We start from the raw sequence: 21,450 nt of genomic DNA, 5'->3' as shown, positions 1-21,450 counted from the left end.
GGCCAACGTGACAAATCGCGGTGATTTGCGGCGATTCGCCGCGAAAACACTACGGGTGATTCGCGGTGAGTCCGCCGTGATTTCACTCTGACGATCTGGCGATAAAGATCAGCTGTAGAATCATCGCGAAACACCGCGATTCGCGGTGACAACTAGATTAAAATTTCAACTTATTAATGTCAACATTATTGACGATCACATTAGTCTCGAAAATGTATTCCAATATGAAAGTAAACACCCTACATGCTGAATATCGAATCCTGATTTCCAAACAACAGTTTTATTTGTTGAAATAACAATTGTACAGTACAGCTCACGCAAAATCTTTTGTGTTCAAAGTTTCTCCGCATCCACCACGAGTATTCACTCCGCATCATGCCGAGGCACTCGGCAATATTTCGCATATATAAGAAACATAAACGGATAATACCCTGATAATTTTTTACTCCTACGCTATTATTTTAACATTTCCTCAGTTTCTCTGCATTCTTCATACAATTGTCATCGGATGTCATCCGTCAAAAGAATGATTTTGTATGTCAGTAGAAATCGAAAAAAATTACACAGTTTTATCTCGGAAACGAGACTTGCTTTAAACGTCGAAAAAAATGATATCTATTAGCATAATAGTTGCTAAAATACACAGACTCCACAAATATAAATAATGTCTACCGATTGAATAAAATCAAATATTGTTTTATTTTTTAAAATGAATACTTTCACTTCGTCCCGATTTTCAAAAAAATGACTACATGTGCATCTAAATTTAAATTTACACATTGCTTCAGATGATCATATGTACGCGTGTTCAGTGGGAAAACCGCCGTCCAGATTGAACTGCTATTTAATAAAATAGTAGCGTGTAAAATTCATTTGATGGAACAATTATAAACGTTTGTTTTTACAATTTCTTGAGCAATGTTGAACGGTATATTCTTTTGAAAATGGAAGCCGTGATCATATCTACGTGTCTGCTGCTATGAAATGTTTATTTACAAATAAATACACCCATAATGTCCACCGCGTGTCGGTGATTTCGGCAAAAATCGCGGGTTGCGTAGTGTATTATCCTGATTTTGTGCTGTGTGAGTCTACACGCATGACTACTTTCACTGTTTTGGGCTACATGCCTAGGTCATTGGGTTTATATCAATTAACTTTAATAATATTTTCTTTCTGACAGGCGTTTCTTGTTTGATTTCTTTTTTTAGCAGTCACATAAACAGTCAAGCTATGTAATATAGATCTTTTACACCCATTATTGCTGCTTTTTCGTTAACGTGCACGATAATGATCTGAAATATTATCTATATGATGCTTTTTTCTTTAATCTTTTTTCTTAAAAGAAGGGATGTAGTTGACACTGGTTCGTAATTTCATTTCATCGTTCCTCAAAAAGTTGTAACTCTGTTGCTCTTGTCTCCTTCCTACCAAAGAGTAATTAAATGGTAATTAAATTGAATGCGTTTTAATTCCCCTTTATTATTGTTTAATTTGAGATGCAATGCTATGAGGTTAAATTTTATTTACACTTATATGTATCATGCATATTGATGGGCCAAGAGTGAGGTCGAGCGCTCAAAAACCGGTTTACACCCCAATGATTTGCATTGACCGTTCCAAGGCGGTTACCTGAGCTTTATTATTCTATGTGTGTATGTTGCTTCGTATTGTGCTGTTTCGTACTGTTTTGACAATTGTTAACTTGCCTTAAATAAAGGACCAACTAATGGTATATAATAAGAATGCAGTTTCACTCCTTTATATTACATATCAACGTTAAGTTTTGTTCCAGTCCATTAGTGTTTTGCAAAGTTATGGGTCTTGGAGATATAAATTTTCTTAGAATAACAGTTTTCCGGACTTTTTTCCTAACTGCTTGCAGTTTGATTGTAGCTTTATGAGTTTCTGGACCAATCACCATTGATTGTTTACAAAGTTACAGGCCATGGACCTAAAAAAAAATCCTCTTTTCCCGCGATTTTTAGAAATGGTTTGAGATACCGACCTTTACTTTTTGGTAAGTGAGTCTATCTGCATGACTTACAGATCAAGTTTGAGTTTCATGTGGGTCCTTGATTTTTGGCAAAGTTACTTTCCTATGACTTAGAAATTGTGCCTAGAATAATAGTTTTCGAGACTTTTTGCCTAAACGCTTGCATATATTTACATGATTTTTGTTGTGTGAGTTTACCGACATGATTTACAGATCAAGTTGGAGTTTCGTTCTGCTCCATTGATTTTTTGACAAAGTTACAAGCCTTAAACTGAACAATTTGCTCTAAAATAAGGCTTTTCCAGCATCGTTTTCTTGATTTATTGCTATTTATAATCCATTTTCATTGTTTTATTCAAAAAGGCGTATGTTTGAACCCACACATATTTTGATGCCCCCCCCCCTTAAGAAGGCAGCACTAGCAGTCATTCTGTCTGTGTGAAAATTCCTGTCTTTGCTTTTATATGCCATTTATTCAAATTATTGATTGATTTTGAAATTGTGTGTGCAAATGTCAGAATTAACACATGTCCTTGTCTTATATGGCAAGGTTACACTAAAACGTCAAAGGTCATATTGATCATTCAAATTTCTGTCATTGCTATCACTTTGCCATGTATTGTTATATTTTGGAATACTTGGCACCAATGTTAACCATCATAAGAAGACGTGTCACATGTAAAAACCATCTCCTACCTTAACAGTCAGGGCTGCAATGTTAAAACCTTGTTAAAACTCTTTCAGTGACTATTCTTGAAAATTTGATCAGATCATTTAATCTCGTGGCTCAATTTCGAAAATAGGTTGGGTTTCTAGAACAAACATGGCCGCTTTGGGGGTGAGTTAAGTTTTTCATATATGGTAATAGTGAAACCTCTTCAAAGCTCTAATGGCCACATTTATTGGCCAATCTTCACAAAACAGTAAACTTCGTCAGAACATTTGGTCCAATTAAATCTTGGCTTAGATTTAAACTGGGTCATGTGAGGGCAGAAAGTACATGTAGGTCACTCGATTCAATTTAGGTCAAATTGAACAAAGCATCATTGTAGTAACTATTTTAGTCAAATTTTCTTGAACCAGCATATGTACTTACACACCTTCATATTTTTTTCAGGTATTTTTGACATTCTTTCTTAAAGTTACATTTGTTGTTACATGTGTAGTGAATAACTAAAAACTATTGCCATGAGAAGGCTTAAATCTTGCAAACATACAAACCAGCATGTGAAGTTGTGGGCCTCATATTTTGGATGTGTACGGTATCCTCTTTAACAGTGATAGTAATCACGTTTTAGCAAAAAATTAAACTAAATAAGTATTGCTGCTCTCTTAAGAAACATTTTAACCATTGTGTGTCCTCGAACCTCCATCTTTTGGTTCAGTTTCTCTTGCAGACATAAGGGATATTTGGGCATTAATATCTAGCGACACATTTCTATGTCACTATATAATATATGCTTCAGACAATTGTCTGTATTTTAAGTTTCTTTGACTGCTGTAAGATGATATAAAGGAAGGAATTTTCTTTTTCACCAGTCCTGGGTGAAGTATGTCTTTTTATGCCCCCTTCGATGAAGAGGGGGTATATTGCTTTGCACATGTCTGTCGGTCGGTCGGTCTGTCGGTCCGTCCACCAGGTGGTTTCCGGATGATAACTCAAGAACGCTGGGGCTAGGATCATGAAACTCAATAGGAACATTGATCATGACTCGCAGATGACGCCTATTGATTTTTAGGTCACTAGGTCAAAGATCAAGGTCACGGTGACTCGAAATGGTAAAATGGTTTTTGGATGATAACTCAAGAACGCATACGCGGCCAACAGGGCAAACTCTGAACAATATAACTGAAGCAACTGGTCTGTAATCCTAAATCTATAATTATCAGTCCAATGAAACATCATCATTTGAGTAAAATAAAACGGATCAGTAAAAATATCAAAATATGACATTTTTTGTATATTTTGTATATTAAATATTGTGTTAATGTGTAATTTTGTTGATAAATATAAATACAAGCAGGACAGGGGAGGTAAAACACTATTATATCTTTCTTATATACAGGGGAAACAAATGCAATAAGTTTAAATTTCATGTTTAATAAATAGAGGATATTTGTTCATGTCAGTGTGAGATCATTTGTTATTTTTTTCATTGTCCCTTGACTTATTGCTTTTATATTTTGAATACTTGTTTACCAACATCACCCCAGCCAATAAACAAGAGCAGACAACTCTTTCAAGCATTTTGTCATAATTATTGCCCCTTTAATACTTAGAATATGCATATATTTGATAAATATATGTTAAAGTTTGCGTACTACCCCAAATATTTCCTATATCCTTTGACTTATTGCTTTTATATGTTGCATACTTGTTTACCAACATGACCCCAACCTATAAACAAGAGCAGACCACTGTATCAAGCAATTTGAAATAATTATGGCCCCTTTTACACTTAGATAATTGAACATTTTGCTTAAATTGCCATTACTTCTTTATGTATGATCACATTTTATTATTACTTTGACACAACAACACTTACCTGAATACCACAATGGATTCCACCCAAACAATACCCCACGCCCCTACCAGAATCCCTTCCCCCCCAACCTCACCCCCCAATTTTTATGCCCCCCTTCGAGGAGAGGGGGTATATTGCTTTGCTCATGTCGGTCGTTCGGTCCGTCGGTCCGTCCACCAGGTGGTCGTCAGACGATAACTCAAGAACACTTGGGCCTAGGATCTTGAAACTTCATAGGTACATTGATCATGACTCGCAGATGACCCCTATTGATTTTGAGGTCACTAGGTCAAAGGTCAAGGTCACTGTGACCCGAAATAGTAAAATGGTTTCCGGATGATAACCCAAGAACGCTTAGGCCTAGGATCATGAAACTTGAAAGGTAGATTGATCATTACTCGCAGATGACCCCTTTTGATTTTCAGGTCACTAGGTCAAAGGTCAAGGTCACAGTGACCCGAAATAGTAAAATGGTTTCCGGATGATAACTCAAGAACGCTTAGGCCTAGGATCATGAAACTTGATAGGTAGATTGATCAGGACTCGCAGATGACCCCTATTGATTTTGAGGTCACTAGGTCAAAGGTCAAGGTCACAGTGACCCGAAATAGTAAAATGGTTTCCGGATGATAACTCAAGAACGCTTAGGCCTAGGATCATGAAACTTGATAGGTAGATTGATCATGACTGGCAGATGACCCCTATTGATTTTCAGGTCACTAGGTCAAAGGTCAAGGTCACGATGACCCGAAATAGTAAAATGGTTTCCGGATGATAACTGAAGAACGCTTATTCCTAGGATCATGAAACTTGATAGGTAGATTGATCATGACTCGCAGATGACCCCTTTTGATTTTCAGGTCAAAGGTCAAGGTCACGGTGACCCGAAATAGTAAAATGGTGTCCGGATGATAACTCAAGAATGCTTATGGCTAGGATCATGAAACTTCATAGGTACATTGATCATGACTGGCAGATGACCCCTATTGATTTTCAGGTCACTAGGTCAAAGGTCAAGGTCACAGTGACAAAAAACATATTCACACAATGGCCCTCACTGCAATGGAGAGCCCATATGGGGGGCATGCATGTTTTATAAACAGCCCTTGTTTTTTTAAACATCATCTAATAAATTACCACACCCCACATTATACCCCCCTCTCACCCCCTCTCACCCACCCCCTACCCCCACCCACCCCCCTCATTTTTTAGCTCATCTATTTTTTGAAAAAAAATTATGAGCTATTGTCATCACCTTGGCGTCGGCGTTGGCGTTGGCGTTGGCGTCCGGTTAAGTTTTGCGTTTAGGTCCACTTTTCTCAGAAAGTATCAATGCTATTGCATTCAAACTTGGTACACTTACTTCCTATCATGAGGGGACTGGGCAGGCAAAGTTAGATAACTCTGGCGTGCATTTTGACAGAATTATTTGCCCTTTTTATACTTAGAAAATTGAAAATTTTGGTTAAGTTTTTCGTTTAGGTCCACTTTTCTCAGTAAGTATCAATGCTATTGCATTCAAACTTGGTACACTTACTTACTATCATGAGGGGACTGGGCAGGCAAAGTTAGATAACTCTGGCGTGCATTTTGACAGAATTATGTGCCCTTTTTATACTTAGAAAATTGAAAATTTTGGTTAAGTTTTGTGTTTAGGTCCATTTTATTCCTTAAGCATCAAAGCTATTGCTTTCATACTTGCAACACTTACTAACTATCATAAGGGGACTGTGCAGGCAAAGTAATGTAACTCTGACTGGCATTTGTGCCCTTTTTATACTTAGAAAATTGAAAATTTTGGTTAAGTTTTGTGTTTAGGTCCACTTTATTCCTACAGTATCAAAGCTATTGCTTTCATACTTGCAACACTTATGAACTATCATAAGGGGACCGTGCAGGCAAAGTTATATAACTCTGACTGGCATTTGGACGGAATTATGGGCCCTTTATACTTAGAAAATTGAAAATTTGGTTAAGATTTATGTTTTGGTCCACTCTACCCCTTAAGTATCATAGATATTGCTTTCATACTTGGAACACTCACAAACTAAGGGTACAGTAAAAGGACAAGTTGCATAACTCTGGTTGTCATTGTTACGGAATAATGGCACTTTTTTGACTTAGTAACTTTTAATATATGGTTAAATTTTGTGTTTCGATCCACTTTACTTCTTAAGTATCAAGGCTATTGCTTTCAAACTTCAAATACTTTCATGCTATCATGAGGTTACTGTACCTGGCAAGTTGAATTTTACCTTGACCTTTGAATGACCTTGACTCTCAAGGTCAAATTATTAAATTTTGCTAAAATTGCCATAACTTCTTTATTTATGATTAGATTTGATTGATACTTTGACGAAACTACTCTTACCTGACATACCACAATAGACTCCACCCAAACCATCCCCCGTGCCCTCCGCCCTCCCCCCCTCCGCCCTCCCCCCCCCCTAATTTTTTTTTTTTTTTAAGATCATCTCACAAATGACCACCGCACCCTCACACTATACCCCCACCCCACCCCCCCCACCCCACCCCCCCCCCAATTTTTTTTTTTTTTTTTTTTTTTTTTTTTAATCTCATCTCACAAATTACCACCACCACCATCACAAAATAACCCCCCCACCCATTTTTTTAAACGGTTTTGTTTGAAATACCGTCCAACCATCGCACCCAAAAAATACCCCCCCCATCGCCCCCGCCACCCCCCCACCCCCCCCCTCCCCCCGCCCCCTATTTTTTTTTCGCTTTTTGGAAGATAATGTAATAAATGTCCACAACCCCACACTATCAACCCCTCTTCACTCCACCCCTCCCTCCTTTGTGATTGAAAATGAGAGTCCCTTCACCTTTGAAAAGAAAATAGATGAGCGGTCTGCACCCGCAAGGCGGTGCTCTTGTTTAAACATCTTATAAATTACCACACCCCACATTATACCCCCCTCTCACTCCCCCATACCCCCCTACTCCCCACCACCGCCATAATTTTTTTAAACATCTAATAAATTACCCCACCCCACATTATCTCTCACTCCCCCCTACCCCCCCCCTACCCCCCCACCCCCCCAAAAAAAATCTAAAAAATTACCACACGCCACATATCCCCCTGTCATTCCCCATCCCCCTACCCCCCCCCTATCATAATCCCTCCCCCCATCCTCACCCCCCCGTAGCTGTGGCCTAGGTGTCTTTGTTACATTTTTGTGGTTTTGTTTAAATACATTCCATAATATTATTTAAACATAATTGGCAATATTTCAGCTTAAAGCTCTGCAAATCTGTCCAGTCATAGAAGTTGAATGTTATCAAAATGCTGGGCCAATAGCTATTACTGTATATGTCCAATAAAACAAGCGTTTTTTATTCAATCTATGAATTAGTCTTAGTCATTCTGCAAACTGGTATTAGAGATCACAAATTAAAGTTTACCAGTCAAATGAAATCTTTGATTAAGCAAGCATACTTTTTGTATTTTATTACTTGAGAAAAAGAATATGCAAGAATTTAAAGTAGAGTTTGTGAACGAGATATTTCATTTCTGGTGCATGGGATGCTTGTTTGTTTTGATAAACTGATTATTATTATTAGAATATTATGTACTAAATGAAAGCAATAATATTTGTTTAACACATCATTGCAGAGAATGAAGGAAGCCAAGACCCAAGAAAAGGTCACGACTGATTTCAGTCTTCAAGAGAGGAACCATGCCAGCTGTATGAACAAGGAACCTCGAGATAATGACCATTTTCTCTGTAAGCTCTAGAACTAAACATGAATAACATTGCACTAGAAAGTCTGAATAAATACCAACAAACATAATAATTATGTTAAGCTTCCTGAGAATTTACAATAAAATTGAGCTATTGTGGTAAGTCTTTATTTTGGCATCATATGTTATGAACGATAAACATTTGGCTTTTTTTCTACTCTCCAGGCAACAGTTAAATCGATCTTGCTATAACTTTGTCAGTATGTATATAAGAAATAAAGAAACCAAGTTAGATCCTGGGTCATGTGCGTAAAAAACTTGGAAAATTTATCAAATCCTACATACCGTAATCCGTATAACTACACTAGAACAAACAATTATTAATCAAAATTGATGCCACCTAGTCAAAATGCTTAACTTTGAAACGTGTGGTATTTTTAGCGCACCTGAGCACAACGTGCTCATGGTGAGCTTTTGTGATCGCCTTTTGTCCGTCGTGCGTCGTCCGTCGTGCGTCGTCCGTCGTGCGTCGTCATTATTTTGCCTTGTGAACACTCTAGAGGCCACATTTATTGTCCGATCTGCATGAAACTTGGTCAGAACATTTGTGCCATTGATACCTCGACCGAGTTCGAAACTGGGTCATGCTGGGTCAAAAACTAGGTCACTATGTCAAAAAAAAGAAAAACCTTGTGAACACTGTAGAAGTCACATTTGATGCACAATCTTCATGTAACTTTGTCAAAATGTTCGTCTAATTGATATGTTGGTTAAGTTCAAAAATGGTTCCGGTCCATTGAAAATCATGGCCGCCAGGGGGCGGGGCAGTATTCCTTATATGGCAATCGAGGAACCTTGTGAACACTCTAGAAGTCACAATTTTTTCCTTATCATCATGAAACTTGGTCAAAACATTGGTTTAATTAATATCTCGGACGAGTTCGAAAATGGTCCAGATCGGTGAAAAAACATGGCCCATCAGGGGGCGGGGCAGTTTTCTCTATATGTATACAGTGAAAACATGTGAACACTCTAGGAGTCACATTTTAGGTCCAATCTTCATGAAATTTTGTCAGAACATGTGTTTTCTGGATATCACGGTTGAGATCGAAAATGGTCCAGATCGGTGGAAAAACATGGCCGCCAGGGTGTGGGGCAGTTTTCTCTATATGTATACAGTGAAAACATTCCTAATTGTGATAAGCTATAATGTTAAAGAAAGATAACCTGTACATACTTTGTAATAGTTAACTCCCTTGTATAAATCTGGGACTTAATTCATAAAGTGTGGTGTACATCAAGACAGTAGTTTTCATGCAATTTAATAAACCTATGTCATAAAATAATTGTACATGTACTAATGCACTGTAGAGCCTTATCTGTGATCTTGACTGATCAACCAAGTTAACCTAGCGTGTTTTGGTGTATTTAGCAGACTACTGTGCTATGAAACTTTTTTCATGGGAACCTTGTTATTTGGCATTTTTATAATAATAGAAATAACTTTTGTAAATTCTTCTTATTTTTGACATTTGAGTCACCGGAGTTTTCCACTCTCCATAAATTGTGTTCTGTAGATTAAGTTAAGACTTATTTTATAAACTAAATTTTTGAAGCAACTTCTAGACTAACAGTAACTAATATTTTTATCAGTTTTTTTGAGAGATTGTGAACTTCTTTTTACATTCATTAAGGTATTTGCTGTATTTGTTCATTTTAACGATGCATAGATTCTTTACACTAAAGTTAGTTATTTTCAGTAAAGCTGCTTTGGTTTTCACTGAGTGTATTCAGGAGTATCTGTCTGGACGCCTTTAGTTAAGGTAGCGCAATCCTAATGATTTCCCGCGTTTTATTTTACGATCATTGCCGATCTTCGTTGATCGGTTATTTCCGAGAGATGCATTTTATTTTTTCAAACTTCGAATTTTCATATATGTTTACGTAATTCCTTTAGAATACATTATTTTCACAATAAATATTGACTTATCCAAATATCATCTGAAAAATACGATTTTGCGATTTTGTCAAAGATCGACGAGCCTTTTTATACCTGTTAACTTATGGATATCTAATTTATTCTGGCACAAATGTGAAGTTGTAGTGGCCGATTGGTTAAGGCGATGGACAAGAAATCTTTTGGGATCTTCCCGCGCAGGTTCGAATCCTGCCGACATCGCATACTTTTTGCGACGCGTTTTTATATCTTTTCTAACATAATTTGATTTAATATAGCTTATTAGCTATGTTTATTGTTAAATATGTTGAAATTTGTATGCACATCCTTCAATTTATAAAATTAAAACAACGTTATGGCTAAATTGGGTGATTTACTGCTGAAAATACGAATGATGCATGTTGCATTTTTATTTTTATTTCAAAAAGTAAATAGTACATCTGTCTATTTCTTGGTATTTTTTCTGCATATAGTGTTTCTATAAAAACAAAGTTTAAAATATAACTTAAATGATACTATTTTGAATTTTATGACGCTTTGTTTTTAACCGACCCAATTTTTACTTGGCTGAAATCACTTACTTTTCATGGCGCTCTTCCATAGATTAAAATTTGTAAAAAATAAATGTCTGTAAAAGAATACTTATTTCATCTTGTTTAAACTTTAAACACACATAATGCATCTGTTCACACCAACTGCATGCCCATATTTGGATTTTTGAATGAATTATGGCACTTTTATATACCCCAGGGTTGAAAATAAACTGGACAAAAGCCGAGCGTGGGGGTGGTTTTGAAAAAATCGGTATATTTTTTTTAAAAGCATGGAAAGCCTACCTACCAATTTGTATGTAGTTCAGTGAAATGATGCTGATTAAGAAAATAATTAATAAGATTATATTTGGAAATGTGCCCATTAGGTGTGCGCTACCTTAATTGAATTACAACCAGTAAGTGTATTAGAAATAAGCGTTCTTTAATAAGACTCGATAATTTTTTCCGTATTACATAAGTGCTCACAATGTTACATAACTCATAACGTCCTGTGACCGGTTCACATGCGTAAGCGAACGAGACAGCGCTACCACAGTTGTTTATAGTAAAACATTGTGAATACTTTTAGTCACATTTTTAGTTCAATCTGAATGACAATTGCTAATCTTCACACATGGTGACAATCATTATGAGAATAATATTTTTTGCTCATGGTGAATTGTGATCACCTTTTGTCAATTGTCTGTCTTCCGTTGTGCGTCATGAATATTTGCCTTGTTTACACTGTAGAGGCCACATTTATTGTTGGATGTTCATGAAACATCAGAAGATTTGTCCCAATAATATCTTGGACGAGTTCAAGAATGGTTCCAGTCAGTTGAAAAACATTGCCGCCATGGGGCCATTTGTTGTTTATTCTTGATGAAACTTGGTTAGAACATTTGTTCTATTGATATCATGGGCTGCAAAAAACAGGTCATTTCTTTTTATCTTAGGTGAGCGACTTTGGGCCTTTCAGGCCCTCGTCTTATATATTTATATTGGGTTCAGTTGAGTGAAAACAAGGTCACCAGGTCTAATTTAGAAAATCTTGTTATCATGTTAAGCCTTGTTTATGAGTCAATCTTTATAAAATGTTGTCAGAATGTTAATATTACAATATCTAGGCCTAGTAGGACTTCTGGTGAAGTGCAGTACAAAAAATTTGGTCACTGGGTCAAATTTCATAAAAAACCTTGTTACCTTATGAAAAGATGCATACATAGTTGGACTTGAAGAATCTCGGTCATAATCTTTACAATATCTAGTAAGGATTTCAGTCAGATGTGGTCACAAATAGAACTCAGATGAGTGCTTTAAAGTCATCATGGCTCCCTTGGTAAGCTCCTACATTCAGATGTGGATATATGTCTCCCTATATATTTACTTTTCTGTCAGATTATGTGTTGCACATAGCTCAGAAAGTAAGAGAACATTTAATTAAACGATATGAACCTGATTATTATGAACTGTTGACCCTTGGAATAGTAATAATACATGATGTTGGGACGCAAAGGCTGTCTTTCAGATATGTTTCTTAATTAGAAGCTTTATACTATTCATAATAAATAAAAGTGGGTTCCTTAAATCTGATGTTCCAGCAGCTGATATTAGTCTTTGACTTAGTTTGATCCTTGTGATTATTTTGCTGTCTTAGACTGTGGAGAATGCAACAAGGACTTTAAAGGGGACTGCCCTGCCCATGGTCCCTACAACTACATACAGGATAAGGAGGTGAAGCTGTGTTCTTTCTAAAGCATAAACTACATGTTGAAAAGAAAACAACTTTTTAGGATGGGCACATGAGGCTGTTATGCAAAAAGTGTATTACTGTTCATGAATGTAAAAAAGTTTGCTTGTTTAAATATATGTTTGTCAATACATTTAAGAAATCCCTTAAATATGCCCTTATTATTTTAATACAAAATTGTCATATACCTTTACGTAAACTGCAGGTGCCAGAAGGGGATCCTCTTAAAGCTGACCATACATTGCCAGATTGCCTTGATATTAAAAGCTCCAAAATAGTTGGAGCTGGTCTTGGAGTGTTTTCCAAGGTGGCACTGGAGTCCAGGATCATGTTTGGACCATATGAGGGCGATATCATCACTGTCAACCAAAAGTCAGGATATTGCTGGCAGGTAAAGTTAATTTCAAAGTGATGCTTAGTGTGATGCATTGAAACCTATTTGTAGTTTGAAATGCAAGAGTAATTTAACAAAGTCTAAATTGTTTAAATCAAAGATCTGCATTTTCAACCAATGCATTATCTATGTAGCAGTCGTGAAGGGTTTTAAATGTTTATTATCCCATCACAGAGTGGGAGACATAAAAAAGTGTATGTGTGTGTCTGTCCATTAGCATGTCTGTTCAGCTTGTTATTTCAATTACACTTGAATTACAAGGTGGATCTACCTAAAACCGTAACAGTTCCATGAATATAATGTGTAGATGATCGTGAACAAAAGGATTTGGGATTCAAAGGAGTTTCGGCAGGATTATGGTTCTTAGTTTGTTTTTGAAATAATGAAACCTCTTTTTTCAATATTTAAATATTTTTTTTTACAAATAATGAAGCTTGTATTTTTGAATTTAACTTTAAATAATGTATTATTTGTTCTCAAACTTTTAAAGAATAATGATCATGATGCATAGATGATTGCAAGGAAAGAAACTTCCACAAATTTGGGCAGAATTATGTAATGTTTTCTTGTGTATCAATCTTACTTATATGTTGGTTGTTTATAGTAAGATTCTATGCAATTCAGGTCTATAAGGAAGGAAAAGCGAGCCACTTTGTGGATGCCCAGAACAAGGCCACCTCTAACTGGATGAGATATGTGAATTGTGCAATGAAGGAGGCAGATAAGAACATTGTAGCATTCCAGTACAAAGGAGGCATCTATTACTGTACATTGAAGCCAATTTCATCAGGTACAACCGTATTGTATGACTAAAGATATGAAGATTCAATGTGGTTCACCTTTGAACAAGGCCACACCAATATTAAATACCTTAGAGAATAAAATCAATAGTTGGACATTGCAGCTATTATTCCAACTTCTTCCCAAGTCTGAGTGCTGTCTAAGACACACTCCAAGTCCTCGCCACAGACCTATAGAGACCTTATTAACGTAAACATATACACAACAATGAATGTCATGTGAATCCATGTAATTAAAAAACCCACTTCTCAATATGTCTGGTTGGGTATGAAGCCATGTCGCAACAATTGTGAACACATGTCTTGCCTTTCTACTATTTTATTAAAATCATACAACATTTACAAATTTTGGGGAAAAATTTAAACAATCAAAACTTTAAGCTTCATCTGGCCAATATGTCATTCTCTGAATAAAACTATATTATGTTTAGAAGAATAAAGAATGACCAACAATGTTATGTCATAAAATAAACACATATGCGCAGGCTTTTAGTGTTTCCTTAAGGTGAACAATTGCTTATTTTTTTTAGTCCCCTACCGGTTTCACAGGAGGGGACTTATGGTTTGCACTCCGTGTGTCAGTCAGTCAGTCAGTCAGTCAGTCCGTCACACTTATCTGGATCCTGCGATAACTTTAAAAGTTCTTCATATTTTTTCATGAAACTTGAAACATTGATAGATGGCAATATGGAGAGTATGCACGTCATTTCATTTTGTTCCTATGTCAAGAATTCTGGTTGCTATGGCAACAAATAGACTAGAAATACTGCTGAAAATGATGGTTTTCTGGATCCTGCGATAACTTTTAAAGTTCTTATTTTTTCATGAAACTTGAAACATGGATATATGGCAATATGGCCATTATGCACGTCATTTCATTTTGTTCCTACGTCAAAAATTCTGGTTGCTTTGGCAACAAATATATATTTTTTTTAAATGGTGGAATTTCTGACAATGTTGGAGCCGATAGGGGACTTATATTTCTTAACAATAGTCTTGTTACAGATAACTTGTGAATATTAGTATTGCTACAGGAGAGGAACTGCTGGTCTGGTACGGAGATGAATTTGCAAGAGAACTAGGCCTTATCAGAGACGATAACTTGTGCAGTTATTCCAGTAAAAGCAGTGGTCACTTGAAGACACGCACGAAGAAACATACAGGAGAGAGACAGTTAAAGCGTGAGTTGTGTGGTGAAACATTCAAACAGAGTGGTCACTTGACAGATCACATGAGGATACATACAGAAGAAAGACCGTTCAAGTGTGAGGTGTGTGGTAATGCATTTAACGAGAGTGGTGGCTTGAAGAAACACACGAGGATACATACAGGAGAAAGACCGTTCAAGTGTGAGGTGTGTGGTGAAGCATTCAAACAGAGTGGTCACTTGACAAGTCACATAAGGATACATACAGAAGAAAGACCGTTCAAGTGTGAGGTGTGTGGTGAAGCATTCAAACAGAGTGGTCACTTGAAAGATCACATGAGGATACATGCAGAAGAAAGACCGTACAAGTGTGAAGTGTGTGGTTATGCATTTAAAATGAGTCGCCACTTGACGAGACATGTGAAGAAACATACAGGAGAGAGATAGTTAAAGTGTGAGGTGTGTGATTAATGCATGTAAAACAAGTGGAAATTTGAAGAAACACATGAGGATACATACAGAAGAAAGGCCGTACACGTGTGGGACATGTGGTGAAGCATTCAAAAAGAGTGCTTACTTGACAGATCACATGAGGATACATACAGAAAGACCGTACAAGTGTGAAGTGTGTGGTAACGCATGTAACCATAATGGAAGCTTGAAGAAACACATGAGGAGACATACAGGAGAAAGACCGTACAAGTGTGAGGTGTGTGGTTATGCATTTAACGAGAGTGGTGGCGTGAAGAAACACATGAGGATACATACAGAAGAAAGACCCTACAAGTGTGAGGTGTGTGGTTATGCATGTTACAAAAGTGGTACCTTGAAGACACACATGCGAATACATACAAGAGAAAGGCCATACAGGTGTGAGATGTGTGGTTATGCATGTAACCAGAGCTGTACATTGAAGAGACACATGAGGAAATATACAGGAGAAAGACCCTACAAGTGTGAGGTGTGTTGTTATGCATGTAACAATTGATGTACCTTGAAGACACACATGCGAATACATACAAGAGAAAGGCCATACAAGTGTGAGATGTGTGCTTATGCATGTAACAATAGTGGTAACTTTAACAGACACATGAGGAAACATACGGAAGAAAGACCCTGCAAGTGTGAAGTGTGTGGTTATGCATGTAACGGGAATGGTAATTTGAAGACTGTCATGAGGATACATACACGAGAGAGAGTTGTCTTAAAATAATTATACTGTGTGTCAATCATAAGTTTATGTTTAAAAAAATAAATGCTATAACTAATACCTGTTAATTTCAGCTAAGTATTTCGACACATTTATGTTTAGATCATAGTGCCTTTTTTACATTTCTTCAGACTCGAAGTAGGTAAAATATGTTTACATGCCATAAATGAAATATTGAATGGTAAAATGAAATCAAATATGATTCTTTAGGAAATAAAATGCAAAAAAATTAATGTTGCGTAATGCTAAAGAATACTGTAAAACCATGTATATTCGTCAGTATGAAGTTTCGTAGTTTAAATTTTTTTAACTATTTCGCTAACAGTTTTTTTGCTGATGCTTGATTTAATAAAATGTGTCTGTCATTTTGCCATTTTCCTTGTAATAATTGTTCGCGATAAATCTCAGTGGAGAGAGTCTGGTAACTTAGAAGTCACTTGCATGAGGTCACACAATCAACTTTTTCATTTGTTATGAGGTTATAGTAACTGGATTCTCTTATTGCATGCCAATTAAATAGTTCATTATTATGATTCGTGGATAAGTGGTAATGGATATCTGTTAAGGAGTGTTAGAAGCGAAGAAGACATTTTCCAATTAGTCTTATCTGGCGCCTCTCAGAGAAGGTGTGAACATTATAGGTCGTAATGACTATTATTAGGACTATTATAAGTGTAAGCAAATTATATATTGTTAAGTTTGCAACATCAATAAATCAAAGTACTGACAGTCCTGGTATGACGATGATTTTGAAGAGGATGGATATAAAAGCCTCAATATAAGTTTATATACATCACCACAATTGTGTATGTGGGTACGAAAATTCGGGTACGACAAAAAATTTGGGTACGAACATTTTGGTTACGAAAAAAGTATGGCAAAAAAAATTTGGGTATGAAAAAACATTAGGTACCGAAAAGGTGGGTAGGAAAAGAAAATTGTGTACGGAAAAAAATTGTGGGTACGAAAATGACTTAGACGAGCTGCTTCGCTGAAGCAGGATCGTCAAAAACATAATTGGTAGTTAAGTTGTTAACATTAAGTACTTATCCTTACGATTCTACATAAATGAAGTCAATGTTACGATACAGTTTTACAGCATTTGTAATAAACAAGATATGTCGTCTGTCAGTTATGAACTCAGTGTAATGTGCTTCACATTGTGTAATACTAGTAACTAGATTTATCTTGGCGAAACAGACACAGGATGTAAGCGTGAACTAGGTTGGATATGAAGTCTGTCATTCCTCTAGTAATGCAGTCTTAATTAATGTTTGTTTAATATTGCACATAATTATTCATTATACCCCCACAAACGAAGTTTAGGGGGGTATATAGGAGTAAACTTGTCTGTTGGTCGGTCGGTCTGTCGGTCCCTATTAAGTGTCCACTCTCTAATTCATGAAGTTTTCATCCGATCTTCACCAAACTTGGTCAGAACCCCAACAAATGAAGTTTAGGGGGGTATATATGAGTGAACTTGTCTGTCGGTCGATCGGTCTGTCGGTCCGTATTAAGTGTCCACTCTCTAATTCAAGTAGTTTTCATCCGATCTTCACCAAACTTGGTCAGAAGTTGTATCTAGATGATGTCTAGGTCAAGTTTGCACATGGGTCATGCCGGGACAAAAACTAGGTCACGGGGTTCTTAGTGCGTTTTAAACCTCACCATGTTGTCCGCTCTCTAATTCAAGAAGTTTTCATCCAATTCTCACCAAACTTGGTCACAAGTTTAACTAAATGATCTTTTTAACAAGTTTGGGCCATTCCGGGCCTTAAACGAGGTCACAGGGTCACTTAGTGCGTTTTTTAACAGTCAGCATGGTGTCCGCTCCCTTATTCAAGTAGTTTACATCCGATCTTCACCAAACTTGGTTAAAAGTTTTATGGGGATGATCTTAAGGCCAAGTTAGAACATGGGCCTTTCTGGGTCAAAAACTAGGTCAAGAGTCACTTAGTGCGTTTCAAACATTGAGCATAGTGTCCGCTGTTTTTGTGTGAAGACGACATGCAAAATAGTCTGTGTCAATGCGGCATGTGGGGGTATTCGTCACGTCTGTGACAAAGCTCTAGTTAAAGGGGCCTTTTCACAGATTTTGGCATTTTTTAACTTATTCATTAAATGCTTTATATCGATAAATGTAAACATTGGATCGTAAAAGCTCCAGTAAAAAATCAAGAATAAAATTTAAAAAAGGAAAAGAACATTGCCCGGACCAGGTTTCGAACAAGTGACCCCTAGAGTCCTGCCAGAGTCCTGAAGTAAAAACGCTTTAGCCTACTGAGCTATTCCGCCAAGTACACATGCATGACGTATTTTATACCTTATATAAGCAATCTTCGTAGTTTCACAAAATTTAACGACAAAAACAGAACTCTCCAAATTATTCAATCGTTTCGCGTTGCAACGCTTTATAATTTTTAGGTTTTAAAATCGTCAAAAGATGCATATAATGGCTATATTAGACCATGGTAAATGTTCAGTATTACTGTTTCCTCACAAATATCATAACTAAAACGAAAATTTGCGAATCTGAAACAACTTTTTTCAATTTTGTCAATTTACCAAAGCGTGAAAAGATCCCTTTAAGAACCTAAATTTGTCAATCGGTCTACTGAGGAAATATAAGAAAATCAATGGGAATATGAATGGTTTCACAGTAACTGAATAATAATGCACATTTGCATTCTCAGTAAGTAAAAGAGTTGTTATTAAAAACCTAATGGAATCTTTCAGATTTTTAAAACTTTTTCCAAAATGTAGTATAAAATCATCTAAAGACCAGTTTTGGATTCTGCACACTTCTGAAACCTGATAGCGCATGCATGAAAGTGAGAAGTCGCGTTTTTTAAGCTCATACAATATATGAAATTTAGTGGTTTATAGAAAACATAAATAGTGAAATTTGGATTAAACAGGACTACAAGTAAGACTTCACTCATATTAAACATTACAGAAGTTTAGAAAATGACATTAAAGTTAGCATAAACAAAACGATGGTCAGAAAACGTAGAATGCATACGGATCGCCATTTGTAACTAGCATTGCTTAGTGGAAACTCCAAGTGCACAAGATATTCATGCTCTAGTACTCTAATGGCAATCAATCCACCAATCCACGCACACAACTTTTTCAACTATAAATTATTTTTAGCTCATCTATTTTTTGAAAAAAAATTATGAGCTATTGTCATCACCATGGCGTCGGCGTCGGCGTCTGCGTCGGCGTCGGCGTCCGGTTAAGTTTTGCGTTTAGGTCCACTTTTCTCAGAAAGTATCAATGCTATTGCATTCAAACTTGGTACACTTACTTACTATCATGAGGGGACTGGGCAGGCAAAGTTAGATAACTCTGGCGTGCATTTTGACTGAATTATGTGCCCTTTTTATACTTAGAAAATTGAAAATGTTGGTTAAGTTTTGCGTTTAGGTCCACTTTTTTCAGAAAGTATCAATGCTATTGCATTCAAACTTGGTACACTTACTTACTATCATGAGGGGACTGGGCAGGCAAAGTTAGATAACTCTGGCGTGCATTTTGACAGAATTATGTGCCCTTTTTATACTTAGAAAATTGAAAATTTTGGTTAAGTTTTGTGTTAAGGTCCATTTTATTCCTTAAGTATCAAAGCTATTGCTTTCATACTTGCAACACTTACTAACTACCGTAAGGGGACTGTGCAGGCAAAGTTATGTAACTCTGACTGGCATTTGGACGGAATTATGGGCCCTTTATACTTAGAAAATTGAAAGTTTGGTTAAGTTTTGTGTTTTGGTCCACTTTACCCCTAAAGTATCATAGATATTGCTTTCATACTTGGAACACTCGCAAACTATCATAAGGGTACAGTAAAAGGACAAGTTGCATAGCTCTGGATGTCATTTTTACGGAATTATGGCCCTTTTTTGACTTAGTAACTTTGAATATATGGTTAAATTTTGTGTTTCGATCCACTTTACTTCTTAAGTATCAAGGCTATTGCTTTCAAACTTCAAATACTTTCATGCTATCATGAGGTTACTGTACCTGGCAAGTTGAATTTTACCTTGACCTTTGAATGACCTTGACTCTCAAGGTCAAATTATTAAATTTCTCTAAAATTGCCATAACTTCTTTATTTATGATTAGATTTGATTGATACTTTGACAAAACTACTCTTACCTGACATACCACAATAGACTCCACCCAAACCATCGCCCGTGCCCCCCCCCCCAACCCCCCCCCCTATTTTTTTTTTTTTATTTTTATTTTATTTTTTAAGATCATCTTACAAATGACCACCACACCCTCACACTATACCCCCCCCACCCCCCACCCCCTCCCCAATTTTTTTTTTAAACGGTTACAAAACAAAACTATTTATTTTGATTATTTTATGTTTGAAATACCGTCCAACCATCGCACCCAAGAATCCCCCCCACCCCCCCCCCCCCCCCTCCCCCTACCCGAATCCCCCCCCTATTTTTTTTTTTTAAGATCATCTCACAAATTACCACCACACCCTCACACTATACCCCCCCCACCTCACCCCCCCCCCCAATTTTTTTTATGAAACGGTTAAAAAACACAAATATTTATTTTTATTATTTTATGTTTGAAATACCGTCCAACCATCGCACCCAAGAATCCCCCCCCCACCCCACCCCCCCCCCCCGATTTTTTTCCCTTTTTTCGCATTTTTGGAAGAAAATGTAATAAATGTCCACACCCCCACACAATGCACCGCTCTTCACTCCACCCCTCCCTCCTTTGTGATTGAAAATGAGAGTCCCTTCACCTTTAAAAAGAAAATAGATGAGCGGTCTGCACCCGCAAGGCGGTGCTCTTGTTATGAATTAGACACCAGTATACAAAAACAAAAAGACAAACAAATAATTAAACAAAACAAAAAGAAAGGTAAAACACAAGAAATCATTACAGAAGAAATTGAAATGGCCATGGCTGAAACAGACATAAAAAATGGAATTAGCAGCGATAAACGAAAAGCTTACAAGCCTTTGTACTGGAAAAAACTCAGCCCTAAAACAAGTCACTGTGGATACAATTACCATTATGAAAGACGATATTTTGAAATCTGTAGAGCACAAAATTAATGCTCTTGAAAGCAAAATCTTCGATGAGGAGAAAGAGAATGACACCCTGAAAAGCAAAATAAATTATAAGCCAACTAGAAAAAAACAATTGGTGAAAACTAAAGTTGATGAAGCCCAAAACATCATAAACTTGAAGGAGAACCTGCATGAAAAAACTGGTCAAATAAACGACCTAGAACAATACGGGTGTAGAAACAACATACGCATCTCTGGTATCTCTGAAAGTTAGAGAAAAACAAAAATGAATCGGCTGAAACAACCACCAATAAGATTGTAAGCATATTAAACGAAAAATCCCAAACATGAACTTACAAGCATCAGACATTGATATCGCCCACA

At 36.6% G+C, this 21,450-nt stretch overlaps 1 protein-coding gene across 3 annotated transcripts in view; it reads left to right on the top strand.

The window, feature by feature from the left end:
* The window catches only part of LOC127864553 (uncharacterized), a 94,321-nt gene that overhangs the window by 18,169 nt on the left and 54,702 nt on the right, over nt 1–21,450 (top strand). Inside the window, exons 6-10 of one of the 3 annotated variants that reach the window (XM_052404296.1) lie at nt 8,159–8,270; nt 12,375–12,451; nt 12,673–12,858; nt 13,486–13,651; nt 14,696–15,393. In XM_052404296.1, the coding sequence (XP_052260256.1) occupies nt 8,159–8,270; nt 12,375–12,451; nt 12,673–12,858; nt 13,486–13,651; nt 14,696–15,255 (1,101 nt within the window). In that variant the 3' untranslated portion in view covers nt 15,256–15,393. Of the gene's footprint in view, nt 1–8,158; nt 8,271–12,374; nt 12,452–12,672; nt 12,859–13,485; nt 13,652–14,684; nt 15,394–21,450 lie in introns of those variants that run through there. The other 2 variants (XM_052404297.1, XM_052404295.1) reach the window with 2 other exon arrangements.

The sequence above is a fragment of the Dreissena polymorpha genome, chromosome 1, assembly GCF_020536995.1.
Source record: "Dreissena polymorpha isolate Duluth1 chromosome 1, UMN_Dpol_1.0, whole genome shotgun sequence".
Classification (NCBI taxonomy): Eukaryota; Metazoa; Mollusca; class Bivalvia; order Myida; family Dreissenidae; genus Dreissena; species Dreissena polymorpha.
Note: the sequence above shows the minus strand (reverse complement) of the source record. Positions and strands in the feature narration are given on the sequence as shown.